Source organism: Haliotis asinina, chromosome 5, assembly GCF_037392515.1.
Source record: "Haliotis asinina isolate JCU_RB_2024 chromosome 5, JCU_Hal_asi_v2, whole genome shotgun sequence".
Taxonomy (NCBI): Eukaryota; Metazoa; Mollusca; class Gastropoda; order Lepetellida; family Haliotidae; genus Haliotis; species Haliotis asinina.
In genome coordinates, this window is record NC_090284.1 from 39,914,465 (window position 1) to 39,929,266 (window position 14,802).

The 14,802-nt window shown below is 42.2% G+C and overlaps 2 protein-coding genes across 3 annotated transcripts in view; both read right to left on the reverse strand.

Annotated features, from left to right (window-relative positions):
• Nucleotides 1-2,197: 2,197 nt before the first annotated feature.
• LOC137284436 (GPI inositol-deacylase-like) overlaps nucleotides 2,198-14,802 on the reverse strand; it is a 388,474-nt gene continuing 375,869 nt past the window's right edge. The window contains exon 28 of the mRNA XM_067816233.1: nucleotides 2,198-2,209. The gene's annotated coding sequence lies outside the window, so the exon portion shown is untranslated. The remainder of the gene's footprint in view (nucleotides 2,210-14,802) is intronic.
• The window catches only part of LOC137284181 (uncharacterized), a 29,171-nt gene continuing 23,178 nt past the window's right edge, over nucleotides 8,810-14,802 (reverse strand). The window contains exon 3 of one of the 2 annotated variants that reach the window (XM_067815903.1): nucleotides 8,810-12,322. In XM_067815903.1, coding sequence (XP_067672004.1) covers nucleotides 11,979-12,322 — 344 coding nt within the window. In that variant the 3' untranslated portion in view covers nucleotides 8,810-11,978. The remainder of the gene's footprint in view (nucleotides 12,323-14,802) is intronic. The other variant, XM_067815902.1, reaches the window with a different exon arrangement.

The window sequence follows — 14,802 nt, forward strand, 5'->3', positions numbered from 1 at the left end:
GCATCAGAATTTCGAAGTTTTGAATGTCTGATAAATACACAATTCAAAACTACAAATACACAATGAGCGGAGTACTTGCTCGACATAAAAAAACACAGCTATTTTCCAAATTTCAGCTCTCCTTCCGGCGTTTCCTCGGAGCAGCAGATCCTGCTCGATGTCGTGCATACACCAGCAGTCGGAACAGGGACGCGTGGAGATCACACTCTTTTTTAAACATAGTCACGAGGAATTGTGTCACAAATCTGGTCTAAACCGTTGTCACTCGACATTCTCCGAGTAGTAGGATGATAGATGGCTCTGCTGGAGGGGAGACCATTCTCATTTTCAAATATGGCGGGATAGGATGTCATGTTTGTCTGGTTATAGCAGATGATCTTAAACAAGTGAAAATTGACCGGGATATCGGCATATTACATATACTAAGTCACAAAAGAAACTTCACAATTTTTGTTAAATAGTCAACAATTTTTCTCTGATGATACATCTGTGTATCAGAAATCTCTTTCGACTCTAGAAAAACGTTAGCAAAGCCCACTAAAGCCGTCCATTCGTCGTGCAAATGACGTTACTGCCAAATCAGGTTTTGCACTTGCAGTCGATCACGTGATCTTCGCATCGAAGTTTTCTTCATTTGCACGTGTTTGCATTGGTCTCAAGAATTAAAAAAAAACACTTTTAAACCACAGTTCCAAATGCCACGATTGTCAAATATGCAACGCGAACGTGCCGTTGGCAAGTTGCAAGTGGGAAGATCAGTTATTGATGTCGCAAGAGCAATGGGATGCAGCCGTCGTACTGTGTGTGGCTTGCGAGGTCGTTTCAACAAACTGGCACCACCTCTGATCGCCCAAGGTCGGGTCGTCCACGTGTGACGTCACGAGCAGAAGACCGTCAAATCGTCCTACGTCACCTACATGACAGATTTCTGCCGGCTACGCCAACCAGGGCTGAGATATTTAGAGGTCGAGTGTCCTCACAGACCATGCGAAATCGATTGCGAGCTGCCGATCTCCATTCTTGACGTCCATATCGTGGGCCAATATTGATGCCGTTTCATCAACGCCAACGTCTGCTGTGGTCCCAACGTCACCTCCGATGGACCCAGAGAGACTGGAATCGAGTCGTCTTTAGCGATGAATCCAGGTTTACCCTCAGATCCGCGGATGGCAGGCATAGAGTCTGGAGACGACGTCGTGAACGGTATGCCCAGTGTTGTGTACAGGAAGTGGACAGATTCGGGGGCGGAAGTTGCACATTGTGGGATGCTCTCAGTGGGAACAACCGTTCCCGACTTCTGGTCATCCGTGGAAACCTCACAGCTGCTGCTTACCGCGACCAGGTGCTCACCCCTGAACTCGTTCCTTTCATGACGGCTCATGGCCCAGGTCTACAGTTCCAGCATGATAATGTTCTGTCGCATACCGCGATGTTGTCGCGAAATTTCCTTCAAAACGCTGGAATCAACGTCATGGACTGGCCATCGAGGTGCCCCGACTTTACTCCAATAGAGAACGTGTGGGAAGCACTTGGTAGAAGGCTTCGTGGTCTTAGGAACCAAACTCAGAATTTGCAGGAACTTGGCGCTGCCTTGTAAGAGCAATGGCGCGGAATCCCCAACCACATGTTCACAAGCATCAGGCAGTCGATGAGGAGACGGTGTTTGGCAGTGGTGAATGCGCGGGGAAGCCATACACAATGTTGAAATTTCGAATTTTTATTCTTGTGACATTTTGTACACCCATATTTTGGAACGGCGGTGTAGCCGAATGGAACTGATTGTGGCACTGTCAGTGTATCGAGTACTTCACACAGATCTTAACAATGAAATAATAACGATTTAACCATCTTACCATCTGTTGTTCTTTTATAGTGCCCTGAAGAAAGAATGTTTCTTTTTTGACTCTGCATATATGAAAAGAAAGTACTGGCATGTATAGAATGTCACGGGATTAAAACTCATCTATCTCAATCAGCGATTCCTCTTTCCAGTTTGCAAGTGATACAAAAACGTGAGTCACTGCTACATATCTTTTGACCTGAGCTGTTACAAAGTAGCAACAAGACCAAACGTACTTCTTTATAATTGTTTCAGTTATTACACGGGGTTTGTCTTCTTCTACGACTTTTGTCATAAGTTAACGTGTAATTACAACATGCACCCGGACTCATGAAGGTCCGAGGTAGAATAGGCCCTCAGCAGTCCATGCTTCCCATAAAAGGCGACTGTGCTTGTGGTAAGAGGCAACTAACGGGATCGGGTGGTCTGGCTCGCTGACTTGGTTGACACATGTCATCGGTTCCCAATTGCGCAGATCGATGTTCATGTTGTTGATCACTGGATTGTCTGGTCCAGACTCGATTTTTTACAGACCGCCGCTATATAGCTTGGAATATTGCTGAGTGCGGCGTAAAAGTAAACTCACTCTCAAAATGTACCCCTTCACAAGAGGCTTCATTTGTGTTAAACTGACTCAGTGTTCGTGCCATGCTATAAAACACGTTGAATGTGTGTTGCTCAAAAGGGCTACGGCGACATTTTGGACTGTGTGTCCGTTGTGAGGCGCAATAAACAATAAACAGTATATATTTCTACGATTGCATAACGCAAATACCAACAATTTCTTCATTGGAAATTGATTCATGTGATAATTTTAGCATTCCACTAGTGAAGATCACAAAAACAACCAAACAAAAAAGTCATAATAGAAAAAAAACAAATAATAATAAAATAAACTAACAAAAAAATCAACCCAGAGTGTTAATGTCTGACAAAGAGTTCGCATTTTATAAACCCCTGCCCCCGCCCCCTGGTCCATGGGTCATGAAAATAGCTCCGCAGCCAAACAATGTCCTCGGTGCCAAGTGAAATAAATCGATTAGAGTGTCATACTGAAATAACTAAACACACGTGTCAAGTTGGTTTTGCGCAGCAAGTGCGCTTCTCCTGGTGTGCTAAGGTGTCATGCGCGCACTTGTGGTACATACACATGTCATTCTACGATGACAGGAATCTACAATCGCGTAACAGTGTATACTAGAAATGAGTGCCACAACGTGAACAGCTCCTGTGCTGACGTCTCGTCGTGTACTGATACGGAAGACCAGCAGGGTCATCGGATACGGCACTTTATGCCACTTTTGAATGATATGGTATTGCACGCCACGCCACGTCACGTCACGTTTAATTGAAACGCGTGTCACGAGGTATCGTAAACACACAGACAACGGGACACGTCGGGGGTGTTTTGGCGAAAGTATTTCACGGCTGTTATCAGCGAGTGGCAGGATAGGAGAGGGTGTCCCCTTGCTGAACGGGACTGACGTGCTCACGTCGTAACGCGGGTCAGGCGGTGTGTTGGTTGGTGGGGTCCTCAGGGTTGTGTACACACTGCAAGGGCGAGTGAGTGTGCATTGGATGTGTGAAGAGAAAAAGACGAGAAGATACGCGAGGGTATTGAGTACGAAGGTGACAGACGAACTAGATGGATATGTTATAATTATATATTTCCAATGGGTGTTGTTAAGCTGATGTTGTTAAGCTGAGTTTTCGCCAAGATGTTGTTAACGTGAAAACGTACACACACACACACACCGGTATTAACTCTCCAGTTCGTCCCTCAACTGGTGTTTACTCCTACTTTATATCAAAACACCATCTTGCAAGTTGCAAGTGAAATATTTTGTTTGAATGGCACAAAAACAAAAATATGGACGTTATCTCAATAATACGAAACGTCATCGCGATAGCGCGAGGTTCGCGAAGCGATTGTGCACCTTAGTTCGAAAAATGGCTTCTTCGACGCGACTAGTTCGCGCTTCGGTCGCGATCGAGGAGACCTTTCTTTTGAATAGTAGTGTACAGTGAAACTATTTAACAAGTATTCCACAGTGCGTTTGAAAATAGAGAGTGATTACTGAATTAAAATATTTGGGCAACATTAATCTAAAACATAGTTTCCAGACTCCTGAATGTACTGTTGCAAATCAAAAGCCAGACAACAGTTACAAAGAGAGAAAAATAAAGAAGTTAACGAGATGTCTGAGTTCGAAAGAATTCGGTTTTGAAAATATTTACCACACATTTATTCAAGCGTTATTTCTCTTAACAAGTGCTGTTCATGATAAATGACTCAAACGTTGAGTCACCTTCGAATTCTATGGCAGACCCCGTGGCCTAACAAATAACGGCACCAAGCCTTCTGACAATGAGATTATCACACGGAGACTTCCTGGGTCGCTTCACCTCTTCTTATAGTGCGACCTTGGCTACCTTTGGCAGTGGAATCTCTGGAATCTCGGGCATCGCCGGAAGTCAGCAGTCGTGGGAAAAATAGGTAAGTGAAAAGTTAAAACGAGGGACACTGGCTGGGCGAAAGCGACGGTGGTATAGTGAAGGCTGGGACTGTGGGTAATAGGCACTGTCATGCGAAGACCAAAGATAGACCTTTCACCGGAGGGGAAGGGTAAACATATCCTCGTGTGCCAAGGTTATAGTAATTATTCCACAGCTAATTTACTAAGTCCAACCATACCGAGACTGAGGGCTGTGTTGTGCTGGCCAATCAGCAAGCAGGTACTATACTGCTAGACGGTGTACGCTTGCTACATCTTATGTTAGTTACATGTACTAGGATTGCTGCTGAAATACACCGTGAATAAAAATAGGATTTTCATACATTATTCAGGCCACACTGGAAACAAATTACATGATTATTTTACTCAGATAGCCCCAGGACATGGGAACGTGTCTGTTCTTTATTTTAAATTTAAAGGTATACAAATAAATTGTTTTCGCGGATTTCGACTTCGAGAGACTGGGATGGTGGTTCAGTGTCTATGCTACTCTGTATAATACTGTATGTCAGTGAGCGACCAACCACAGGGCTATGCGTCGACCCAACAATCATCATGATGCTGACAATTTTAGGTATACGACACTTGAGGAGCATAAATATTTGTCATAACCTATATTTTTTGGGTGACAGATATATATATTTTTTATCTGGAGCTGTGAAATCACTTGTGTTTTTAATGAAAAGTATGTGCCAAAATAATATGTCTTCTGAATCAACACGTTGTGTTTACCCGATTGTGTATGGCCTTAGCTGAGTTCAAGAATTAGCCAGGGCGGAGGGGTAGCCCAGTGGTTGGACCATTCGCTCGTCACGCCGACAATATTGCTGAAAGCTACACTCACTCACTCACAGTTTAGTCCAATATATATTCTCTTATCGATTTGACATCTTTTAAAGACGAATATCATTAATCACGATTTTGTAATGAAGTACATGATTTTAAAAAGAAAATCCTCATAAAGTCAAGAAGGAGATGTGTGCAGTTGTCAACCAGATCCGCGAAATATAAGACTCTCTAACACATGTTATTGAAATAATATTGTGATATACTTATTTCAGAAAGTAAAAGTTAAAATATTGGTAAAACAGTAGCATACGGAGCTCGAATGTTTAGGCTACAATAGCGTATGGAAAGAATTAGAAGATGATAGTAGGCAGTTACTGGATTTTGGAACTAACACATCAAGTCACAAGATGGATGATATACGATTCGAACCCTTTACCAGCAAATTCTATGCTAGCCGTAACTCTTCATGGCGACTTGGCAAAGGATGATTTCAAAGATACAACCATTCTGAAAAACAGACTCCAAAACCACTGAAGTAATTACGAAAACAGTGGTGCTGTGAACAAGAGTAAACAAAAGGGTGTCCTTTTGGGGAAAGGCACCCTCTCAGTGTTCCCGATCGTATGCCGGAATGGTAGTCTTGGAACATTGCAAGGGACGTTACTGAAAGCCGCACATGTACCTGTTGAAGACGAGTCTTCGAAGCGTCGACAGAAGAACACTTATCTAAAGCACAGTAGCCTGGTATCCTAGTGCCTGTCTTTCATCAACTGCCAAGCGAAGGAGCAGAAGCTTGAGCTACAACAGTTTGTTTCTGGACTTTTGGCTGCTGAAGGCTAGTGTCTTGGCAGTTTGTAAAGAGATGGAACATCCCCGACCTCCTGTGTAAATAACAACATACTGTATCATTACTGATATTGCACATGGCATTTACACCGCATCCAGCACGTTGTCTGCCACTTACAGGCTTTCTTCACTGAAGCGGGGTTACCTGAACGTAGAATAGACACTGTGGTTATTGGGCGAGTAAGTGAATGTTGTTTAATGGCACAGGGTGAAATTTCGCAGCTGCAGCTCTAACACATTTCCCTCCTTTGGGTGAAGTTACGTGATAATGGAACAGGTAGTAAGACAAATGGGTGTGCAAGTGAATGTTGTTTTATGGCACAGAGTCTAATTTCGCAGGTGCAGCAGCACTTCAGTTTTCGTTCCCTGAAGTGAAGTTGATCGTGGAACAGTCAGTATGACAAATGGGCGACTGAGTGCTTATTGTTTTACGACGCATGGTACAATTTCACATAGTGCAACCGTTCGACAGGCTGTGGCAATTCACCTATGAAATTAAACCAGTGGTTGATAACAAGACGAACTGATTATTACTTCAGAGTACGATGACAAATCACAACCAGGTCTGGTAACAGTCATGACTTCATTTATTCAGCACAGGTTTCAGTTTTATGGCGGTATAGACTGACGCACGAAAAAAAGTAATACTATACACTGGTTGCTTTGGTATTATTTTCGGAAAATAATTAAAAAAGTCTCTGTATTGTGTTCAAAGTCATGTTTCCAACATTTCCTGATTGCAAGCATTAATAACATGTATCTTGACAAACAATACTCCCACAACTTTAGAGAAATAAGTATTATTACGGAAACGTGACTTCATACTTATCTGAAAAGCATGACGCAATTTCATCAAGTCGATACTTACTGTGGCGGCCATAGCCAGCTTGGGATAATAAGTATATGGTTCATATGCTGAATTTATAAAGTGTATCTCGCATTTCCCAAAAGAGAGAAAGGGTGTCATTTCTTTAATACCCATCATTTCATCCTGCTTTTGAGAGCAGGCCTAGAAAACAATTCGCCGCTCACAATGGCCGTGCCGGGGAACAACTGTCTGCTATGACGTTTCTAGTGCGCCGTCGTTTCTAGTACGACATCATTCTGTACGATTCGAATGACATCAAAATGCCGTCCTGGTGACGTCAGAATACACAACTGCCCGTGAAGTGATGTTTGCTCTTAATTTCTATATTTTTCATTGATTTCAAACCCTTTTGGCAATAAATAAAAAGAACTGACATTCCTTAACGACGCTCTTGAAATTCCATTTTGGCGATGCCGAACGTAAAATCCTCCAATGCTATCAGAAACGGAATCATATCAAGCGTTTGCTGAGGAATGTGTTGGTAAAAATCTGTTACTCAGCTATTTCAAGCAAGTTATACATCAACTGCGCGCACTGGAGAAGTATATACTCATTACAAATCATCACATTTGGTGTTTTTAGACCCACATTTAGAAAACTCAGGTGCCGTTAAGAGAACGCTACTGATAGCTTCCATGTGCGGAACCTCCATATCGCTGATCCACGTGGAACCTATACAAAATCTGAGGTGTAACAACGGATGTCTTGATATCAAAGAACATAGATACAATCTTCATCATAATGCGCAATGTAATACTGGTGGACGTAAACGGTAAGTAGGTCATCAGGACTCATTTGTAAGACATGTTTTCCACCGTACAGACATGTTATCTTTAACGTTATTTGGGTGAATGGATTATTATACAAGGCTGTATACTGTATACCTTTCAGTGAACAGTGAGTGAGTTTAGTTTTGCGTCGCTGTTTGCAATATTCCAGCAATATCAGGACGGGAGACGCCAGAAATGGGCTTCACACATTGCATCGAACCCGGTCTTCGGCGTGACAAGCGAATGCTCTATCAACTAGGCTGGTGGAGTAGAATGTCGAGAACCACTTCATGTCTGAGCGAGCGGGTTAGATGCTTAGATTTTGAATAGCATGCAAGTCTGTGTTTGTGGAGGGAAAGACCGCAACAAAGGACCCTTCGGTATGGTACTTGCAAACTTGCAAATTGCACTAGAAGCCACGATCATAGCTTCTTGACAAAACTATTACCGCGATGGGTAAGTGTTAGAGAGGCTTACCTCTCGGTTGTAACCTTGGGTTTTCTTACGAAGGACTTCGTATGCTGATGCGTTGGTATTAACAGCGAACATCACTAGACTGGTACCCAGTCGTTCGATGTGTCGTAATTCGTTGCGCGGATGTGGATCCCTTGGGACGTCAGAAACTTTGTCCGAATCTCAGTTATGTATCTAGGTTTGTCAGCACCATACCGGTCCCCTTAGGTTTAACCAAATTATAAAGGGCCGAGACCTTTCCATCGGAAAATGGTAACACGGAGATGCTCAAAAATGCCGTGATGAACCCGTTTTTTTCAGTCGCCCAGGGAGATACTTGAATATTCCCAAATACGCTCTCTAAACACACAGAAGAAACTGAACGATTAATGCTGCGTACGCAAAATGACATTACTCCAGTTTCATGATTTGATTCTCTGGATGACGGAACGCTGCCCTCCCTAAAACAACAGTCACTCATTTCACCTAGTAATCCCAATTAACAAACATCCATGGAAATTCAAGCTTCCCAACATTTTAAGATTGAGTGACGTTATAGGTTAAGTTCAGCAACATCAGGGCGGTGACACGTGGAGTGGGTTCAAATGGTACAGATGTGATGAATCGAACTCAGACCTTCAGCGTGACGAGCGAGCCCAACTACTTGGCCCCCTCCATCGGCTCCAATCCACTTTTAGTTCGAGCATAGAAAACCAAACTGCACCAGCAGAGCTAGTTTATTTTTATTTCATTTTCAAATACAATGACATATGTCAAAGACAAGTCGCAGCACTGATTACCGACAAGACCACTGAGTATTCATTTCACCATTCTGAATTCAAAATACTTTGATCAAATAAAACCATCTGTCCACTTGCACTATGCATGGGCTCTCAAAGATGCTGTTCAAACAAAAAGTAAATCAACGACATAATAAAATCAGTACACTTCATCAGTACGAGGACAATCGACTGCCTACCAATGTAAAGAGCTTAAAAGACTTACCTGTTAAATAGATTTAACTTTAAAAATAGCATAAATATGAAAACATAAGAAAACTAAAAATAGTTCGTCCATAGTTCTTTTATTTTATTATTATTTTATTTTTGCAATTTCAGACAATCGTGTGAAGAATTTGTTTCTGTCACAATCTGGTAACATCGTCATGTTTATTACATATTCTCGTCAACAGAAGTGAAGGAACACGTTCGTATTACTATAGTTCATCTGCGATGGTATCACATCTAAATATTGTACAATGAAAGAAAGTGTTCTTCAACCTATTTTGAGTCCTTTACTGCATAGATTCTTTTTTTGCAGCTTACGAACGCCTATAACTTGCAAGGAAAAGTGCACTGTCTATCTAGCAGACATGACAGCAAGCGTGTGGACAACAGTATATGTATGGCATCATTCACTGGGTGAAAATGAGCAGTGTAAATAAAATACTTAAGTAAAAATAACAATTAAAATACATATAATAAAAAATCTTGGAAATTGTAGACTTGTGTAAAGGATACCGTTTTTTGCAGCGTTTTATGTTAACCATACGTCATACAATCTTAAAAGTCGACATCGAGCTCTTATTTTAAGTGCTCCTAGCTTGGTTTCCGAGGCCGGTGGTTACATACATCATCGTGTTATTATCGTGCGTAAGTTCCACTAGTAGAAACCACAACGGTTTTGTACAGAGAATCAGGCGTTACTTTAAGTCTGCCAGCCTTTGGTCGATTCCTTTAAATGATTTCTATTTACAGCCAAGGTGATAAAGTTCAATATAGTGCCTTGAAACTGTGACAGTGTTTGTACAATCTGACTAATCTTAAACTGATGCATATCATACAGTTTGAGCAAGCACACAAACACAGTAGTTCTTGCCACTTTTGTCAAAAGCTATGTTGTACTCAAATACCCAAAAACGCCACGTTAAAGGTAAAACATGCAACAATCATGATCAAAATGAATACATCTCAAATAAAGCTGCCTTGTCAATGACACGACTATCGGTAAACCCACAAACATACTTATACACCCTGTACCCATCGACACCGTTCGTCACCACTCGCAACCGGAATTGCGCGAGTGGTGACGAATGCCACAGAGACCTCAGAACACTGCCTCACTCATTCGCTCATGCATATCACCTGTATAGAACGACCCGTGCTCCTTGGTGCTTAAGTAACACCTCTCATCGTCACCACTCGCATCTTTCCGTCATAGGTCATTCGGCTTGCTCCGGAATGATACGAGAGGCGTCGAAGAGAACTAGTCGGAGTGAAAAAGACAAGAATATCACCGGGAAAAGTATAAGTGTCATTTTGCATTGATTAGCATTGTTAAAAAAGACAAGCAAAGGACCCTGTGCGCATAAATTATAACGGTTTTCCCCTGTACGTACTAGTTAACTCTATAAGACAAATGCTACAATGAATTCAGGAGACGCGAGATACAAATTAACGTTAAATCACGTTCTTGACTCATCCTCTATTTTCCAGGGTTTTAAATATCCCTTTTCTCGACCTAATTCTTTCTTTCCCATTTCTAAGCACAGGATGTCTCTCGCTCGTTGGGGTAATTTCATTGGACGGTTATTTTTAATATCGGGCTGTCCGAATCGGCACCTTAAAATCTAACTCGGTTGGGGTTTAATTATAGTGTTGTCAAGATGGAATAGATAGATAATCAAACGTGTTCTTGGGTTAGAAGAAACTTTAAGAGCTTGGTAGCTTGTTTCGCGTTGAAATAGAACCCATCAAGATGAAAGTTTCCTCGGGAGCATTCAGTTGACGATCTGCCAAAGCTTAACACGTCGTCTCTGAAAATACTTATGCTTGATAAAAACAAATGACTCCATTTAAACAGAAAAAGACCCTAAAGAGGCAAGATTTACATTTTGTGTCTTGATTCATGTTGGTCTGTAGCGTTACAGTACGGGCTTTGAGAAAGGGAAACTTTGATTTAAAGATCTCAGGGTGTTGATCGACAGTTGTGTGCATCATACAGAAGGTCATTTAATGAATATGTAAAGTAATCATAAGGAATTGATATGTCTTCTTATGTCTTTATTTAGAAACATTACCTAAAAGGAAAAGAACAGAGGTTAGTATTGTTCGATCAGAGCGAGAGCCCATCGTCTGTATCAGTACTACCCGTCACTTAGCAACCAAATGTCCAAACAACTCAAAACTCGGAGAAGGTTAACATCATCTGTTAAAAGGAGGCTCCGAATAGTAGAAGCTGATTAAAGCTGGGCCCGCTTGCGCAAGCAATCTCAGCTCTGAAACTATCATATCACAATACTTAAACACAGAACAGTCTAAGATTGCTTTGTACAAGAGGGCCCATCGATCCTTTTCAGTAAGAAGAAATAGTTTTGGTAGATGAATTTCCGTCGTAGCGCTAAAACTGATTTGGTAGGAGTACAGAGTAATAACATTGCAGGAATGCAACAGTGGGACAGTGAGCATACCGCCATGGACTGGGTTAGCTCACTCCCAGAGCAAATGGTTTATACCAGTAAAAACCGTTCTCAGTCATCCAGAACACACTCAACACCTTGTTCATGTCCTGTCATTTGGTAACACAAGAACACGAAAGCGTCCACCTCCAAAGCACATTTGGGTCAATTAATGGAGGTCGCACCCTGAGTCTGTAGCAAATAATCTGGAGAAGTCACTCCTCCAAGGAAAGACGGCGGCACATTCTTGTCCTTCTGTTCCGGAAGTGCACTCTTAGTGGAACACTGACAGAAGAACACGTTTGCGACAGGGAGGACATGTCGTCCGGCCCTGATGGAGCGAAAAATCTGGCCATGCCTGTCAGGTTGTTGGCGATGCACGAAGAGTAATCTGCCCTAGCTGGATCTCCAATGCTGCAAGGTCCCCTACTGACGGATGTTAACCTCTCGAATACGGCCGTCTGTCATACTGGTACCGTCTTGGGGGGCGATATCTAGGCCTCGACGGTCTAAAACTTGTCCTTCTCCCCCTTGGATCTGTCTTACTAGCATGACAACATTTGTAGAACTCCAAGCCGCGGTTATGTATGCACATGTTGAAAGATCGCATCGGCAGCGACACCTGTTGGTGATGTTGGACGGGCAGACGAACACGACGATGGTAGTCACGTGTGCGGTTGGCGTGGTCCAGTAAGGCGGCATGGATCTTGGCGTGGCAGTGCATGCCATTCCTCGCCGCTATCCTGCCTACCTCACAGCAATCGACTTTCACTTCCACGACATCTGTAAAAGAAAAATAGATGCCATGTCATTTATATCATACGAGTGGGGTGGTGGGGTAGCCTAGTGGTTAAAGAGTTCGCTCGTCACGCGTAAGACTCGACTTCGATTTCCCAAATGGGTAAAATGAGTGAAGCCCATTCCCGGTGCACCCTGGAATATTGCTAGAAGCGGCATAAAACCACTCATACCATGTGTCAGGTACCTGTTAATCAAGCCTGATTATATCAATAGTGGCTTAATCAATATCCAACCGAATCATTTTTCAAACATGTTCGTGATATCAAACATGTTAAGATTCAAACATGCTTAGAATTCAGTAGTAAGATGTTTAAAATTTTCAACTCTTTGAGATCCTTCATATGGTAAGAGTCTTACACTCAAGGAGACAAACTGCAAAAAACATTTGCAGTGAAAGACCGGGAGTTCAAGGGCTATCAAAAGGTATTGAGCTTAAAATGCTCCTGATATGAGCATAACTGTATGATGTTGAAGAATGGCTATATCATTCACATATAGGTAGTACTGACATGAGCATATTGCTAGTTACCGGTCATTATCTAATCACGTGTACCCATACTGAAACTGCAGAAATGCATATGCTTGAGCAGAGAGCTTTCATAAAGTTTTGGGTTCTAGACGGTCACCCGCCGAAGCACATAGAAAAGGGGTAAGTGGGTACATGTGATTAGCTATCACGCGACCGGAAACTATCTAATTGTCGTTACTTTAACACTGCAGTATCAGTAGTAATGACTATAACGATCTATAATCGAAACATGTGTGACAGGAAAAATTCTTAATGATTATAGACAGGTGCCTGATCTGAGAGTGCGGGCTCGAATCCCGTATGAGACTCAACCAAAGTAGTACTAGAATTTGTACTTTACTAAGAAAATGTAATCCCAGATATGACACATGTTACATATGACAACTTTCTAAATGGCATTGTGTAACTATAGCTTTCAACAGATAGTGGGTCACGTTAGTGGTACATCATGCATTTCTTACTTGGTCGATCTGATATCATGATAAATAGGGTTTAGTTCTAATTCTGGAAGATAAATGACCTCAATTCCATTACACACTAAGCATATAATGGCATTTCCAGCATATAGCACTTGTGGGCTATCTTGTGTCCACGAGATCAATAGTGACGGCGGTGATGTCGTAAGACGAGAAGCGTTGGCCTTGACCCTAAAGCTGGACATCCGACGCGTATTTAAACAATGCCATGGATTCAAATGGTAAAATGTATATGAGTGTGTAAAAGTGTAAATTAGCACCGAAATAGCTTCAAAATCAACGTAAGGCACGTGAAATGCTTAGTGCACTGATATATATTACCAGATTTCGATACGCATAAACATACACATTAGATTTACATATAAACACTATATTTTGAAAATAATGTATGTGGGTCAAGGGAAGATAAATCTAGCCCTATAAAACGTGGCCCAGTAAATGTCTGCAAAACGTTATCATTATAGATACTCATACATATAATATCAGGCATTCTGTACAGTTCACCGAGCCATACTGACACGTTCGGTAAAGCACCAGACATATCTTGGCAATATCGGTTAAAGTTGGTACACGAAGCGCCATACCAAACCCCAAAAGCCAACTCGGCGGAAGATTTTGATAGGATAATCTAATACGTCAATAAAAGTAAATTTAACGGAACAGGTATGTCAAGTAAACAGGAAACGAACTTCAGCCCTGACTCGGTCGATGGTATTGGGCAATTCATAACTCCGCCATTCCCGTTCATAATGTTCTTCACGCAACGTGAATTTCACGGCATTATAACATGTCCTGAACAAGGGTCCACGTTATAACGTCAGCTTACTGAGCGTGTTCCTTAATCTATCTAAGCTTCTTATAGAATATTTGCTTCTGAAAATAGCTGTTTAACATTCCACATTTGCTCCGGGGCTTGCACCTGATTGGTCTCAAACGAGGCAGACAACGTCGACGACGTCTAAGAGGACGTTATCTCTAAGCGGTCTCCACCTTCAATGGAATCTTCCCGTTCCAGAGTCAAGTGTGCCTGAATGTCCAGGCTTAATACCCGACTGACCCTGAAGCTTTACAGCTATCGCATATACCCTTTGGCATAACCCATGTACTTAGTAACTCTTATACTTCACCACAGAGTCTTAAACTGCGTTGCAATAGAACTTAGGCCTCTCCCCCCTGTCTCCACAAAACACTTACGTCGAGGCGTGCGATTTAACGATAGGGTCAGCAGTACAACATCAACTTGAATTACGCTGCCACTCTTCCGTTGTGGTGCTTCGTGTCTGATTCTGGAATATATCTTTATAGTACGTTTTCGGAAATAGGACAACAGCTGTCATTTTAGTTGACGTCAAGGGTTCATCGCTGCTGCAGAACACTATCTTCATGTCTACGAATTTCTGTACCATGCATCAATTTCCAAACAGTTAAAACCTTTGCTGTTTCAGACCGCGCATTCT